We start from the raw sequence: 16,782 nt of genomic DNA, 5'->3' as shown, positions 1-16,782 counted from the left end.
CTAGTTCTAGAAATATTAATTTTGCTATTTTGGGGGTCTGCTGGCTCTCCCTTATGGTTTTTCCTCAAAGGGTCTTTAATGTTCAATTATGAACTCATAGTTTGTAGAGCTGAGAAATATCACCCAGTTTGCAGAAAAGGATAAACTGATGGGAAACACGAATGCAATATAACTAGTAGGATGAGCTTTCTAATGTCTCTAAGAGATCAGAGAAGAGAATAAAGAGAAAACAAGTAGGGCAAAATTAAAAGAGGCAATGGATGGAAATTTTAGACACAAAGAAAACTATAAATCCTAGAATCAAGAAGTGTGCAAAACTGCTAAACTTTTGGTGAGACTGGAGAACACTTAGTAAGCAAACAGGGAAAACAACTTTTCATATACTCTTTGTGGAGGGTCATTTGGTAATATATATTTAATCATATGCAAGACATTGAACACAGAAATGTCCACTGGGAATTTCTCCTTAGTAAATATTCAGTTCAGTTCTGCATTGTATAATAATGGAATATTGGAAACAGCTTAAACAAACCCACCAATAATTCAGTAGATCAAAGTAATTAGTATATGACCATAAAAGCACTACTGCTTTTATGTAACTGTTACAGTGGTGCTATGGGTCTGCTTTTATTTATTGACACATAAATATAGTTGATACGGTGAAAAGATCTAGTTTAAAAAGCACTGTGCATCTGGCTCTGGAGGCTGAAACAGGAGGATCGCAACTTCAAGGCCAGCCTCAGCAATTTAGCAAGGCCCTAAGCAATTTAGAAAGATCCTGTTGGAAAAAAAAAAAAAAAAGAAGTGAAAAGGGCTGGAGATGTGGCTCAGTGGTAAAGCACCTCTGGGTTCAATCCCCAGTACCAAAAAAATAAAAATAAAAATAAGAATAAAGCAGTGTCCATCGTTTGGTCTCACTGGCACATACAAAAATCTGTATATATAAAAAGAAGTCTGGAGGGATAAATACTTAAAGTTTATAGTTTGTCATTACTGGATAATTCTCACTTTTTCTTTTGGATTTTTATCTATTGCCTGAACTATTAAAGTTAACTACATGCTAGCTTAATAATCATAAAAAATAAGATATTTCACTTGGGAAGCACAAAAAGAAACCTAAAACAAAAGTGGTGCTGAGAAGTTCTTTTTAAACTCCACATATTAGAGCAGTTGATGACCACAGTTCAGTCCACCTTACACTGTGATGGAAAAGACAGCCTGGAGAGGAAGACTCTTAGGTCGCATTCTTTTTTGTTCCATCCTACTTTCTCATTCCCTGTGCAGCTTGTAGTAAACAACTATATTGTCAGTCTTCCTTCTTCTTTCTGAAACAAACTATGTGACAACTGCATCAGCTCATTTTGAAAAATAGAAATAACTGGATTAAAGCTAGTTAAAATCTTTCCATTCCTTTTGTTTGGCCATTGAGAGTGATCAGCTGGGGGAGATTGCTAAGAATCAATGAGACTTGATAATTAAAAATTTGGTCAGAGGATGTGATCCTTCTTGTGTTTCTCCTCCGGAGGGAAAAGTCTCCTCTGTGACTGGCGCTCGGTCTGACTGCTGGCCACATGGAACTGAGTAGCTTCACATTCATCCTTGACCAGATGACTTCCTGGGGACTCTGTGAAGACTCATAATTAGAGCTCACTGTGATGTGTGTGATTCTTTGCCTTTAATATCAGAAGGAGATCCTCTTTATGTCTGAGAAAATGAGTGAGTGTGGTCCACGTGAGATGCTCAGCGCAGGCTGCCCTGAGTGTGCTAGTTCGCTCTAGTGACTGTCAGAAGTTCCTGCTGAGCACATGAAAATAAAGATGCCTGGGCCCTCCAGGCTTCCGAGTCAGCAGAACCAAGGTCTGGGATCTGCATTTTAAAAGTTTCCAGTGATCTGAATGGTCACAGAGCCATAGCTCTGTGGCATAGTATAAAGAGGTATTTGTATTTCTCAGTGTCCTGTACTTCTTTTTCCCTTTACCCTCTGCTCCTCCCACATTAAAAAATTATCATTGGTGTTCTTTTCCTCACCTAATGTGAAGTCATCTGTATATTTACTAGGACAAGTAAATGAGAGTTACCACATGTGGCTAGGGTTCTGGAGTCTGGATTCTAACCTAAGTAGTGCTGTGTGAGTATGTGTGTATGTTTGCATGTGTGTGTGACCATGTGCATTGTAAATATTTTTTACCAGTCTCTACTTTCCTGAAGATGATATCTGGCTTTTGGATTGGGGGGTATAGTTCAATCTAGCATGTATGAAGTTTGGGTTTGATCCCTAGCCCAGGACAGAAAAATATACGTGTGTGTGTGTGTGTGTGTGTACACATATATCTGACTTTTAACCTAAAATTATTTCTCACACATACACACATATACACACACTCTGTCAAAAGACAAAGCTTCCCCCAGTCTCTTATCTGACACAGATATTGAAACTATCAGACAGAGAATTTAAAATAATTATGATAATCCAGGATAATTTCTCCATCTTACAGTCAGCTGAAATCCTTGATTAGGCATCTAAAGTCCTCTCTGTCATGTAGCCTGACATATTCATCCACAGCTTCCAGGGGTTAGACATGGATATGACTGTTGGTGAGAGGCATTGTTCTACATATCATGCATATCACATGTAATCAGAAGAGAGAAAAAACAGGGGCAGAAGAAACACTTGAAGAGATATTGGTTGGCCAGGAATTTTTCAAAAATAATAAAGACGTAAATCATAATTCAAGAAAATCATAATATCCTGGACAGAATGTACACACACAGATCATATTCAAACTTCCAGAAATGAAAGATAAAGAGATAATCTTGAATATAGTGAGATAAAAGGGTGTGTTATACACAGAGGAACAAAAGTAATAATGCAGATAAGATGGAGTTATGAAAAAAATTCAAAATCAGGAAGGTAAAGAAGAAAATAGGAATAAAGAACAGATGAGACAAATAGGAGACAACTAACAAGATGGTAGATGTTAATCCAACCATAACAATTTACATTAAGTGTATACTCCTTAAAACAGACTGTCAGATCAGTTAAAAAAGCAGGGACCGTCTGTAAAGAAAGGTGCTTAAAACATGAAAATGTAGACAGGCTGGAATCACTCCTGTTACTTGGCAGATTGATTAAAAGGATTTTCTTATTCCCCCGTCACATAGTTCTTTTAACCCTAGACACTGCTTTTGGCCACCTTTGTGACTGAACATAGAAGCCAAGAAGACGTTTAGAAATCCATTCGGCTCAAAGTGGTTGTCTGGTGTTTCTCCTGTTACAGAGTTAGTATTACTTAACTTGCTTAAATGCTCCTCTTGCATCACATGGAGCTTGCTGAGGGTGAAAATTCCTTTGAAGTTCTAACCTTTGTTCCCTTGTACCTCTTTCTTGGCACAATCTGTTTCCTTTTCTTTCTTATTTTCCAGTGTTTTGTACTATTATCACTTACAGGCTATTTTTGACTTTTCTTTATAATAAAATATTGATTCCTCTGAGCGTTTGCTTTTTTTCACAAGTTTTAGTTTTCAGAATGTTCTGGGTGATCTGCTATGTATCTATAGAAGCATGACCATGTATCTTTTTTTACTGCTTTAAGTCTCTGGGGAAGATAGTAGTTAAAAAAGGGTAATGTACCTATTTTCCCAGGAGGATTTTCAAAGACACGCTATTTCCTAAGGCTCTTTTGAAATATTTCTTTCATTTTCTTTTTAGTCTATAACACACAAAGATTTTTGCTCTCAAAGATGTAATACCAATAGACCAGTTAAAATGGACAGCTACAGCCCAAATTTTGGCAAAATTTAGCTGGGAAAAAAAATTGACTTGGTAGTTCTTCATTATCAGTCAGTTGTAGTCAGTCATGTGTATGGCCAATCAGAAATTGGTTTTGGGCACTTCTCTCCTGGTATTTTGATCCAATTCAGGTTCTTAAAGCAAAACGAGTCAGTTTTAAATGCAAGAGAATGGTGGTTTAGAAGATGGAAAGAACATAGCGTTCTTTAGTGTCAGATTTTTTTTTTTAATTCTTTTTTTTTTTTTTTTTTGACATCAGGGAGCAGGGATTTATTCTGCAACAGGGAGGAAACATGCTTTGCCCAGCTGCCCCAGACATAAATTGTTACCACTCAGGTACTGGCCAGCAATGCCCCTTGTGGACCCCATGCAGGGTTCTAAAAACAAACCAGAGCCTGAAAATTTTGAGCTTTCTTCCCATAAACACACCCATATCACTATCTACAGAATTCACTTTTATACTGCTATCAAAAATTATACTAAGAATTTATCACTAAACTAACTGTATTATATTTTTTCCCTCTTAAATTTTTTGCTAAGTATCTTCACTGTCCTGATGACTTCTGCTTCTTATTTTCTTGGTACACACTGTGTCGTTATCCTTCTTTAGGTTTTCTGCACATTTTTTGGCACCTTGAGTGACTCTCTGCCCAGATTCACTCTCCAGTGTGAGATTCTTAATAACAAAAGAGGTTAGGTCTAGGTGCTGTCTAGAGTCTACATAGATGGAGATTAAATGTAACGATAGCACTCTCAGGCTTTTCCGTTGAAAACAGGTTTTCTGGGTGTGAGGATTATCTGACTTTGACCTGTCACTGCCCTGATCGCCAGAGTTGATTTGACTGATCTGGGGACTAGGAGGGTGTCCCCTTCCTAACTTGCTCCATGTGCATCTCTCCAGAAGATGAGGGCTTAGTGGAAGAGGATGACCTTCCCGCATAGAGGAGGACTGTTCTTTAGTCAAGGGCTTATGAGTAGCTGTGCTCCCCTGCTGGAACCTCCAAACAAGCCCTCGAGGTCCATTTGCAGGAGAACATAGGGTAGTCATGCCTCCAAGACTCCAGACACAACCAAATGTGGTGCTTGCACGTGACTGTCTGCTTTTCTTTAAAAAGAAGAAAAAAAAAAAAAAAAGAGAGAGAAAACAAATTTCCTCATTCACAAGTGTGGACATATTAATAGAATATTCATTATATTGTCTGTGTGATTCCTAAGATAGGATGTATATCAGACATCCTATCCCACAGCCAGAATATTTTGACCTCCAATTATTATTATAATAGATGCACCGTTAAAGTATGATTTTTAAAAAAGTAGCTTGCCTGACACGATAGGGAAGGAAAGGGGTAAATGGGAAAGTGGAATATGAGGATAATGATGGAAATTAATTTCAGTTAGATTTCAAAAGATAAGAGACCCATGACCCACAACCTGTCCTTTGCAATGGATTTTCCTGCTTGTTCTGTTATTTAGATGTTTTATTCAACATAACCTATTAACAGTTACGAGAGAAAAAGAAAACCCCAAGGGTTTTGACTTTAACAAGGAAATAGTTCACTTAAACAGTGTACCGGAGATACCCCCAATTGCGGAAGCTGAAGAACCTGCATGCATACTCCCTTCACCACAGATTTCTTCAAGTGGACTATTTTATTAATAGATAATTACTCGATTTTAAGTCTTGTCCGTAAAACTGAAGTGAGAAAAGATGCTTCAGTCAGATCCTAATCTGTGCTTTTGTGGAGGAATGACAGGGGAAAGAAAAAAACCCTTAATCAACGGAGTTTCAAATACATCATTGTTATTCATTTTATCACCTTGGTGACAGATGGTACTAGTAAAATCAACTGAATAAAAGTGCGTATATATACACATGGCTGATTTAATCTCACTATACTAATATATAGTCACCATAGTAATATAAAGTTTAGTAGAGATTTTCCTAGAGGCAGCTGGCCTACATACCTACATTCAGAGGCTGGTTTCCCTACTTTGCTTGTGGGATAATGGGTAGCTGTAGGATATTGTGTTTGAAGAGAAACAGTTGACAGTAAGTTCTGTCTACATCTGAGGCGATGAGGCCGCTCCTTGCCGTGACCTTGTCTGCAGGCCTGAACTCTACTGTCCCCTGCCTGGCACCATCACTCTCCTTCAAAGCATGGTGCAGCTGTCGGCTCAGTTCATTAGAAGTCATTCTCTGAGCATGGGCACAGGAGGTAGTGGTGTCCTTGGGGCGTGACTGATTGACCTTATGGTCCTGCTCTCTCCCCAGGCAAAAGTAGAATAGGCCACACTGCATACCTGGAGACTGGGGCCCTTGGAGATTCAGGGTGAGCTGTAGGCTCTGTGTCTGGAAGTGGCATTTGTGAAATTTTTGGCCTGGGTCAGTTATGCTGGGGTGCTTTCACAACTTGGGTTCCCATTCCCATGCCTGTTGTGGTTCTGGTCTAGTCGTTCTGACTCCCTACTGACTGACACACATACTACAAAAGGGGTTGTCCTTCTACAGGGACATTTGGTTACTGTTTGTCCACTTATTTTTACAAATTCATTTATTCAACAAATATTTATCAGATGCCTACTCTGCCAGACACTGAGCCAGGTTTGGGGTTGTAAGAGCAAACAAGATTGACATGTTTTTTGTTCTCATGAAATGAAGAGAAAACAAATAAACAAGTTAATAATTATAAGAACTGCAAAGGATAAAATAGGGTACTATATTAGAATATAATGAAAGGAGGAGCAGTATTTTAAATAAAAATAAAAAGAGGGTTAGAGAATTCTATTGTAGGGAGCAGCATTTAAACTAAGACCTGGATTGAAAGGATCCAGACATATGAGGTGCATGCTAGGCAGTATAAAAAACTTGGGCAAAGGCACTGAGGCAGAAAAAGCCTTGATGAGTTTTGAGAGCAGACAAAGGGCAGAATAGCTGGTGCCCAGAAAGTCAGGGGTAAAAGGTATGAGATGAGGCAGGCAGATACTAGGTTGGTGGCATAATAGATTGAAGGGGGTTACAGAATCAGAAGATTAGTTGGAAATAGCAGTCTGGAGTTGGGAGAGGGGCCTTCTTTGGAACATGAATTTGGGAGTCATCAGCATTTTAATGGAAAACCACAGGAATAGGGTATACCTAGGGAGGGGCTGTAGAAAGAATAGAGGAGGGCCTAGTAAAAGAAGACTTAGATCAGTCAGGGGTTGGCAGAGGTGAGAAAATAGGACGAAAGCAAGGAGATAGTAGGTCTCTGGAAGCCATAGAGGAGAATGCTCAGAGAGAGGGCTGATTGTGTCACTAGAGCTGAAAGGTCTAGAATTCACTGTTTAGTATGGTAACCACTAACTGCATGTGGCCATTCAGCATATGTGACTAGTTCAAATTGAGATGTATTGTTGGTATAAAATAAAATGCACACAGGATTTTGAAAACAGTACAAAAACAAGAATGGAAAATAGATCATTAGTAATGATTATATGTAGAATGAGAATTAAAATTTCACTTGCTTCTTTTTACTTTATAAAAATGTATCTATGAGAAATTTTTAAATTACATGCATGACCTGCAGTGTATTTGTATTGCAGTTTGGCACGTTGAAAGTCATTGGCAAACATGGTAACAATAGACTACCTGAGACTAAGTAACACCCAGCTAATTGTTTATATGCCACTGATACTAAATCATCATCATTATAATACCATTTTGCCTAAAATTAAACAACAAAACTTGTCACTAAAATTTCACCTAGTCTTTATGTGTGTGCAATCTAATTTCACGTAAATTGACAATATAATATGTGAGCATTTAAATGAAATCCTTTGAAATCAAATCTCAAATGTGTTTTAAAAATTCTTTTTAACTTGTATTTTCTTTCTTTCCTTTTCTTGTTTTTTTTTTCTCTTTATTTAAATTCTTAATTTGTTTTCATTTTATTTTTATTTTTGCATATCTGGCCAGGAAACTTCATGGTGTTATGGTCAACTTGCCGCACAACCGTGTTCAAATCTGTCACCAACAGGTTCATTAAAAACCTGGCCTGCTCCGGGATCTGTGCCAGCCTGGTCTGTGTGCCCTTTGACATCGTTCTCAGCACCAGTCCTCACTGTTGCTGGTGGATCTACACCATGCTCTTCTGCAAGGTCGTCAAGTTTTTGCACAAAGTGTTCTGCTCGGTGACTATCCTCAGCTTCCCTGCCATTGCTTTGGACAGGTAAGCCGGGACTTCAGCCTTTATTTAAAAAGTGTATTGAAAACTGAGCATCATGAAACAAATGATGAATAGTCACTGTTCCATATGCTGCTTTTTAGTCTGCTGTGGTCAACAGAAAGAGAATGAATATCCAAAATGTAACCTCATAAAGGGTGGATTGATTTGCAGCAGCCATGGAAAATAAGAGCCTCACAAAAAGACATGGGGTGGGGTTATATGGTGAGGATGCTAGAGCACAACTCTAGATCATGGTGCCACTTCGCCTTGGGTGGAGTTAGTATTTGCACTGCAATTTGAATTAAATTGCTCATCTGATTGATAATGTTGCAATTAGGGATCTTTGATGCAGGATGAAAACATTTCTGGAAGAACAAGAGAATGATTCAGTGGTTACTTAACAAATGATTAGATGGCCTATTTGGACCTAGCCATATAACACTAGAATTCCTCTGGACAATTTAGATCCAAGGCTTCATACTGTCATAGTGGTTGTTTTCTCTTCTGATCATCTTTAAAAGGTTATTCATTTGGAAATGAATCTTATGTCTTAGATATTGCCATCATTTATAATTTGGAAACCAGAGTCCTTGGCTCAAGTTCACACTCTAGTGGCTGATCTAATGCATGTGGTGTTGAACTACTTGTGTCTGTGACAGATGTCTTTTCCACTGCTCCTTGTACTATCCGTTCTGGCAATTTTTTTTAAATTTTTCCTTTTGAGATGGGGTCTTGTTGTGTTGCTCAAACTCGCTTCCAACTCCTGGGTTCAAGCTATCTTCCTGTTTCAACCTTCCCAGTAGCTGGGCCTGCGGGTGTGTGCCATTGCACCTGGTGGAGTATTAAGTTTTCAGCTTTGTATCCTGAGTCTTCTTTCCTGGAAGCTTTCTTTTTTAAGTGGTTTTGGGATATAATTTTCATATTATAAAATTTACCCATTTTAAAGGTACAAGTAAATGCATTTTAGTATATTTATAGAATTGTCAGCACTCTCCCAAGAAAACTTGTGCCCATTTAAGTCATTTCCCATTCCCATCCTAGACCTAGGCAACCACTAATCTATTTTCTGTCTCTATATATTTGCCTTTGTTTGAACATTTCATATAAGTGGAATCATATAGTATGTGTTCTTTCATGTCTAGCTTCTTTTACTTGGCATGTTTTCAAGGTTCGCCCATGTTGTAGCATGATCAATATTCATTTTTATGGTTGAATAACATTCCATTGTAGGTAGACCACATTTTGTATTTCCATTTATCAGTTGATGGACATTGGTTTGTTTCCACTTTTTGGCTATTGTGAATAATGCAAATATGAATTTGGAAAAATTTTAAGCATAGGTTTCAATAAGAGTGGGGATGTCTTATACTGAATAGTTTGTTACTAACCCTGGAAACAAAGCAGTAATTCCTGAACCTTATTCAGGCCCTGATCTTAGACACAGAAATATGAAAACAAAAAAGAAATCCCTATTATCTTTACAGGAGAAAAACTATTGCAGTTTTTACCTTCATTAACACAAAAAGATAAACAAGTTCTTTTAGTAGGAAAATAAGATGGGTAAATTCCTGTTTTATTACTCAGAAGTTATTTTTTAGGCATCAGCATGGTGCACATGAAGGGAAAGGGAAGACATCCTTTCATTTCTTCTGCAACTTTTGGTTACATGGCACCAAGTCAGCAAATTAATCAGAAAGCCACCCACACTTCCTGCATCATCTTCTAGAGATGTACACACTAAGAAAGTTATTTATAATGAGGTGCTTGTGCTATAGTCCATTTCCAGTACATAATGGAATAAGAATTGGTGGGGGCCTGGGTTTGTTCATGTGAGTGAGAGGGCAAATGTAAGCAGAGCCAGTGGACTTGTGAGCATGCATTCATGTGTGGGGGTGGAGTTATCACATGTTTATAGACTTGTGATTAGAAAAATTGATCTGTATTTACAAAAAGATTTTTGAGAGCATGGCTCACTTATGCATGTCTTTCTCTTTCTTTCCTTCCCAGAAAGAAATCTAGAACATATTTCACCATGTTCCATCCTTTCCTGATCATCCATGGTCACTGTTGTGCTCTCATCACGTCTCAGTCTGGGATGCTCCTCCCTGCTGCCCCCCTGCCAGACTCCATCACAATGCTGCTTTCTCTTTGATATTTTCCCAGGTAGCTCTAGGTGATCCCTGTCCTGCACCTGCCTCCAGTAAGGTCATTGCCTCCTTGTTTATAACTGTTCACGTGCAAGTCTTTCTTCCCATGGAGTTTACAGACATGTGTGCCTTTTCATGTTTATAACTTAGGAACTACCACAGGACAGGTACAGAGGTGGTACTTGTCATGTGTGCTTACATGGCCCCATGAGTGAGTGAACATCACTGTTGTTGGGAGGTCAACTCAGTATTAGCTGACAGCAGAAGTGTGGGGTGAGCTCATATGAAGACACTCACCGTATCTCTGACAGCAGGTGACAGCCCCTTCATGACAGGAAGAGCTTCAGAATGAATTACTCAGTTTCCCCAAATCACTGGTGATATAAAACAATGTACATGTGTTTGGGTAGCTATAGAATCATCCAGTTAAAGCTCAGAAGGAAAAAAACTCATCTGATTTTAACAAAAATTTAATTGTGCCAGCATTTTAATACTATCATTTGCTCTTAGGGTTATCATGAGAACAATGGCAATTGAGCAGGCATAATTTTTGTTAGCTGGAACTTGTTGGAATCCAGCCTTCATCCAGGTTCTTCTGCCCTTAACAGCTTTGAATGCTAATGACATCCAATGCATGGTTGGCTTTGAATATGTATGCAAATTTCTCTTTGCTAGTGGCTTTGAAAATTTCCCTGAAGCTTCTCTAGCCCATGTAAAAATGTAACAAGTTACTTTTACCCTTAAAGTGAAAAACAAATATCTTTACAGCTCATTTATTTATTTTGGTGTACTGATGCTATGATGCTTCTTAGTGTACGGTAGAGTTCTCAAAACTTAAAGTCTGGCTTCCTGGATTCCTCTAGCAGTTACCTGGCTTAAGCCAAAGAGAAGAACCTGATCCTTTCCCCCCTCTTGCCTATTTTTGGTAATTTAGATTCCCTTGATTGGCAGAGTATCTTCTGTGAAATTAATTTTGATTGTGTATTGTGCAGGTACTACTCTGTCCTCTATCCACTGGAGAGAAAAATATCTGATGCCAAATCCCGGGAACTGGTGATGTACATCTGGGCCCATGCAGTGGTGGCCAGTGTCCCTGTGTTTGCAGTGACCAATGTGGCTGATATCTATGCCATGTCCACCTGCACAGAAGTCTGGAGCAACTCCTTGGGCCACCTTGTGTATGTTCTGATCTATAACATCACCACCATCATTGTGCCTGTGGCTGTGGTCTTTCTCTTCCTGATTCTGATCCGACGGGCCCTGAGTGCCAGCCAGAAGAAGAAGGTCATCATAGCAGCGCTTCGGACCCCACAGAACACTGTCTCTATCCCTTATGCCTCCCAGCGGGAGGCTGAGCTACATGCCACCCTGCTCTCCATGGTGATGGTCTTCATCCTGTGCAGTGTGCCCTATGCCACGCTGGTTGTCTACCAGACTGTGCTCAACATCCCTGACACTTCTGTCTTCTTGCTGCTCACTGCCATTTGGCTGCCCAAGGTGTCTCTGCTGGCAAACCCTGTGCTCTTCCTAACTGTGAACAAATCGGTCCGCAAGTGCTTGATAGGGACCCTGGTGCAGCTGCATCACAGGTACAGCCGCCGGAATGTGGTTAGTTCTGGGAGTGGGGTGACTGATACCAGCCTGGAACCCAGTGTGCGCTCAGGCAGCCAGCTCCTGGAGATGTTCCACATTGGGCAACAGCAGATCTTTAAGCCCACGGAGGATGAGGAAGAGAGCGATGCCAAGTACCTCGGTTCTGCTGACTTCCAGGCCAAAGAAGTCACCTCCCTGGAGGGAGAACAGGGACCACAGTTTGCACCACCCCCAGGCACAGTGGACTCTGTATCCCAGGTAGCACCAGCAGCCCATGTGGAGCCTGAGACATTCCCTGACAAATATTCTCTGCAGTTTGGCTTTGGGCCTTTTGAATTGCCCCCTCAGTGGCTGTCAGAGACCCGAAACAGCAAGAAGAGGCTGCTTCCCCCCTTGGGCAATACCCCAGAAGAGCTGATCCAGACAAAGATGCCCAAGGCAGGCAGAGTGGAGCGGAAGATGAGCAGAAACAATAAAGTGAGCATTTTCCCAAAGGTGGATTCCTAGCAAGGATTGTAAATCCCTGGAAGCAACAGAGAGCTTCTACATTTCTGTCCTTTCTTCACTGTGACCATATGAATTGTGAGATCTCATTGCAACCCACTGTAGGATGATTCCTCCTGTATGGGCTGAATGCTTTTGAATGAAAGGGAAATCTGTATACAATCAAATGTCCTCTTTATTGAGGGAGTAGATGCATTTGTCTCAGTGATCCATGTGTAAAGTCCACATTCTTCTCTATGGAATGGAAGTTGGGCAGATTGGAACATGTCTTGGGGTGAGTGTTCCATGTGCATCTTGGGGCAAGTCCTCATTTCCCTGGGCTCAGAAGAGAACATACATAGAGGAATGTCCACAAGCTCAGAGGGTGCAGGAAAGCCAAAGATAGTTTTGGAGTGGAGTGGTTACAAAGAAGATGTGTATTGGGGTAACTTTAAAATAAAACAAATAGAAAAACATTTTATATTGAGAAGATAGGGTCATGGAATCTGACAATGATTCCCTGGAAGTCCCAATCATGTGTCTCACTATTTCTCCCGATAGCCTTCATCCCTCTCATTGGGATATAAGTAAGGGATGACTATTCCATCTCTGTTTGACAAGCATGGCAATAGATGTGCCCAGGGGATAAGAGAGATTTTTGTTCTTGATTATCCTGACATTCTTTTGCATCATGAGGGTCTCAGAAAAATGGACTTGCCTTGTTCTGTCATGGCCAGTGTTAGTTGGAAAACATCACAGGCTCTTCACTAAGGTGTCTTTTTTTCTTAAGCTGTGTCTTCTCAACAAATGAGAGAGAAACTTCGAGGTGGAGAAGAAAGATTGAGAGGTGCCCATGTCACCATATCTTTTCTCTTCCACGTAATCTCATATGAAATGTGCTGTGTAATAATCAGTACAAGTAAAATATATTGGAAAAAAATCATGTTATGGAAACATTTGGCATAAAAGGTGGCTGAGAAATGCAAAGTTAGCATGATCTGGGTTCTTTGGAAACATCAAGCTAAAAAATACTTGATTAGGAAAGATGATTCTGCCTAAAAGACTGACAAGAGTCTGACAAAAATGACTCTATTCTGAGAAAATGGACAAGCATGCCAGTCTCATTTTTAGTGTGTTGTACAACTGTGGTTCTCATAGACAGAGCTATGAACAGAACAGGGAGAAGTAATCATAGTAAATTGCCAAAGCAACACCTAGATCAGGCAAGCTCTTTATTTCCTCCTTCCCAGTGAAGTTTCAGTAGGAGCCAGAGTGGATGGAAGAAGGAGGGCAGCATTCTCAGCTGATTAGTCCCCTGGTGGCGCTCATCTCTTTAGGCTGAATTCAAACCTAATGCTTCACTTTTAATGAGGACAAATCAAGAGCCAGCCTCACTCTTCTCTCTGGAGTGTTTTGTTCCTGTTAATGGTAGGTACTTGGTAGTGCCAATCTGGTGCCTTGAGCAAGCTTGAAGGGAAGTGGGTGTGTGTCCCCACTGGCAAATTTCCACATCCCAAAGGCAGTGGTCCTCACATCCCCTCCTCTAAGCACACTGATCCCTTATCCCTTGGAGGAAGCTCAGACCATGTGTAGGAATTTTCCTTTTCTTTGTTCTTTGAGTGTGGTGCCTTGTGATTCCTGAATATGAAGCCAAGGACCTTCCCTGCAGAGGAAGCACCTTCCTCTCTGTGCTTCTTACCTTGCAGCCTTGTTTGCTCACAGCAGAAACAGGGGACAGCACCTCTCTTGAGGCTCTCCTGCTTCCTGGACCCTGTGTGCATGCCATCCATAGTTCCTGGCCCTGGTAGTTCATGTTGTGGCCCTTCAAGCTTATCTTTCAAAGCCTTCATACTTGTTACAACTTTTATCAAGGGAGAAATAATCTGTCAGAAAATTCTGTCCACTTTACAAGGGTCTGTCAAATGTAGCCATTTGGGTGTTGTCCTGATAATCTATATGTATAACTTAATAAATTCTGATGAAGCAGAGTTTGGTTGGGTGTATTTCTTATGTGTATTTGAAGCAGATGGTTGACGTCTACAGGTTATTGCCAGGTGTATTTATACTCATTGAAGAATAATATTTTAGAAATTAAACAGCAGTTTCTGAACAACAATAATAAAAAGTTGTATGAGCTATGCTTTTCTCCCTTCTTTTCCCTCTTGAGTGTCATACCATCTGAACCTCTCTTTTCCTGCATGGTCTCGATTGAAAGTTATTCATTTTTTTTCCCCATAAATGCAAGTGCCACATTGCAGCAGCATTTTTCTGTGTGTCTGCAACTGGAAGAAAATGAATTCCCAAAGAAGAAAATTCAACATTTGAATAAATGTCATGAAGGTGAATTTCAATTTGAGCTGGCAGATGGACTGTTCTAATCTCTAGGTGGAGCTGTACAAGGGAAGACTGTCATACAGCCATTTGTATCCTGCATAGGAGAGGGTCAGTAGCACAGTGGTGAGGGCTTTGGGCTCTGATGTCAGATTACTCATGTTCAAATCCTGGCTCTACCACGACTAGCTTTATAACTTTAGGCAGATGAGTTTACTGCCACACACCCCAATTGTCTCTCTGTAAAAGAGACAATGATAATATGATAGATGATAATTTTGTCAGAAGCTTCTGTTGCATGGACTCACATACTTCACCTCTGATCTGATTTTGGCTGGGTCTGCAGTGGGCCTCTCTGCTGGCTCTGTTCCCTCACTCCCTTGGAAGTAGTCAAGGCCTAGCTTCTCTGTTTTCCTCCCTGGGAGAGCTTCCTACCTCCTGTGCTGTGAGGTGTGGGGCATGGGAACCAGTGACTAAATACCCCTGCTTCTTGCCCTTCTGCTAGATAATTATGGGAGACCTCTGTCAAGAGGCCAAGCAGAATCGAGTCCCTGTTGCCCACCACAGTACTTGAGTAACACATTCTGATATTGACTTTTCCTCCTTTCTTATCTTGATTTCTCTAGCCTCATTCATGTCCTTCCAAATATACCTGTACAAAGCCCTTTCTGGAGCTCTCTTTTCAGGTGCAATCCAAGAGAGACAATAATACAGCTTATGAACAGTTGTGAGAATTCAATGAGATGATCAGCTTAATGCAATGTCTGGCACAGAGTGAAGCTCTAGCCATGCTGCCCCTGACACACTATATTAAAAATGTGATCAGGGAATTTATGTGGAATGTTACTCAGAAAGTTATTTTAACTCATGGCTTCATCATTTATTCTAATGATAATTTTAAAAACACGATGATAATTTGGGGGCAGTACATAATGCCAAAGGACTATTTGAATCCCTGAAGAAAGAAACTGTAAACCTGAGTATTTCTTTAGACAATCCTTAGTTTAAAAAGGACTTTAAAAGGATGTTCAACTTTGCCACAAACCTATAAGCCATATCTGAATATGAATGCACATAATTTACTTTGTAAATGATACATAAGTATAGCAGAGTATACATAGAGTAAGGGCAGACAGACATACAAACCTGTCCTTAGAAAAGGAACTGTAGTTAATCACTTGGTGCACTAAATTAACATCTGGAGCTCAAGCACAAGTCTGATTGAACTAGAGAAAAGAGCCACTGTCCTGTGCTGTCTAGGTCATGCTGAGTTCTTGGCAGACCCGCACCTGGGGTGAAGTGGCTGTGTGCACACAGTTGCTACCTTACATATCTAATGCTCAGGGAAGAAAAATTATTTCAGACTGAGTTTTGGTAGAGAGGAATGGTAATGCTTTCATATTGAAGTCTACAATTGTATATATAATGTAAATAACACTATACAAAGTGATTAACTTTCCCCCAAATAGTGATAAAATTTAGCAGGTTTATGTCACAACTAATGTGTTATATTAGTGTTCTATAGCCAAAACATAAATAAATCATGGTAAATAGCAGGAGACTATGAATAAAACAAGAATTGAAATCAGTACTAATGCCCAGGGCAACATCAAAAGCTTCTTTGTGTGAGGTTTTTAAAATATTGAAATGATCTTAGATTCTCCATATGTGAGGTTTCAGAAGCTAAACTATCTCCTCTTCTCTTAGCCTCAGGTTCCAATCAGTGTTTTTCCATTTTTTGTGCAAAGGGGATGTTAGTTCATTAGCAGAATAAAGGCCTGAAAACTGTGATCTCTAGCACTATTTTATTTGGATCTCCACAGATATTCATATTCTGGGAACTCAGGAGCCTCTTATTGCTAAATTTAATGAATAAACGATAGATGAGTGAATAAATGAGAGGAAACAGACCCTGGGGTAATGGTGAAATCTCCTTCACATATGAGCTAATGAAAGGTTTGCTGCCAAGAGTTATTGCTGGTTCTTACTGATTTCCTCGGAAAGGTTACTGATTTCCTGCAAAGGTAAAAGGCATAAAATGCAAGGTCTTTGATCCATCTCTCTATGCAAACACTCAAACCTTGCTCTAATTTACTAAAGGGAGGATAAGTTATGAACCTGAAAGGCAAGTTCAATACTAAAAAACATGGTTACAGACATGTGTGTTAGATGTGAAGAATAATTATTTTTTTCAGCTGCATTGATCAGAATTTAGTGATTAAATCCTCCTCCTCCC

The 16,782-nt window shown here is 39.9% G+C and overlaps 1 protein-coding gene across 2 annotated transcripts in view; it reads left to right on the top strand.

The window, feature by feature from the left end:
* GPR176 (G protein-coupled receptor 176) overlaps window positions 1–14,203 on the top strand; it is a 134,396-nt gene extending 120,193 nt beyond the window's left edge. For both annotated transcript variants that reach the window (XM_079125958.1, XM_079125959.1), the window contains exons 2-3: window positions 7,743–7,995; window positions 11,132–14,203. In XM_079125958.1, the coding sequence (XP_078982084.1) occupies window positions 7,743–7,995; window positions 11,132–12,239 (1,361 nt within the window). In that variant the 3' untranslated portion in view covers window positions 12,240–14,203. The remainder of the gene's footprint in view (window positions 1–7,742; window positions 7,996–11,131) is intronic.
* Window positions 14,204–16,782: the final 2,579 nt, after the last annotated feature.

This window comes from Sciurus vulgaris (assembly GCF_902686455.1).
Source record: "Sciurus vulgaris genome assembly, chromosome: 2".
Classification (NCBI taxonomy): Eukaryota; Metazoa; Chordata; class Mammalia; order Rodentia; family Sciuridae; genus Sciurus; species Sciurus vulgaris.
This window is presented reverse-complemented; position numbering and strand designations above follow the sequence as displayed.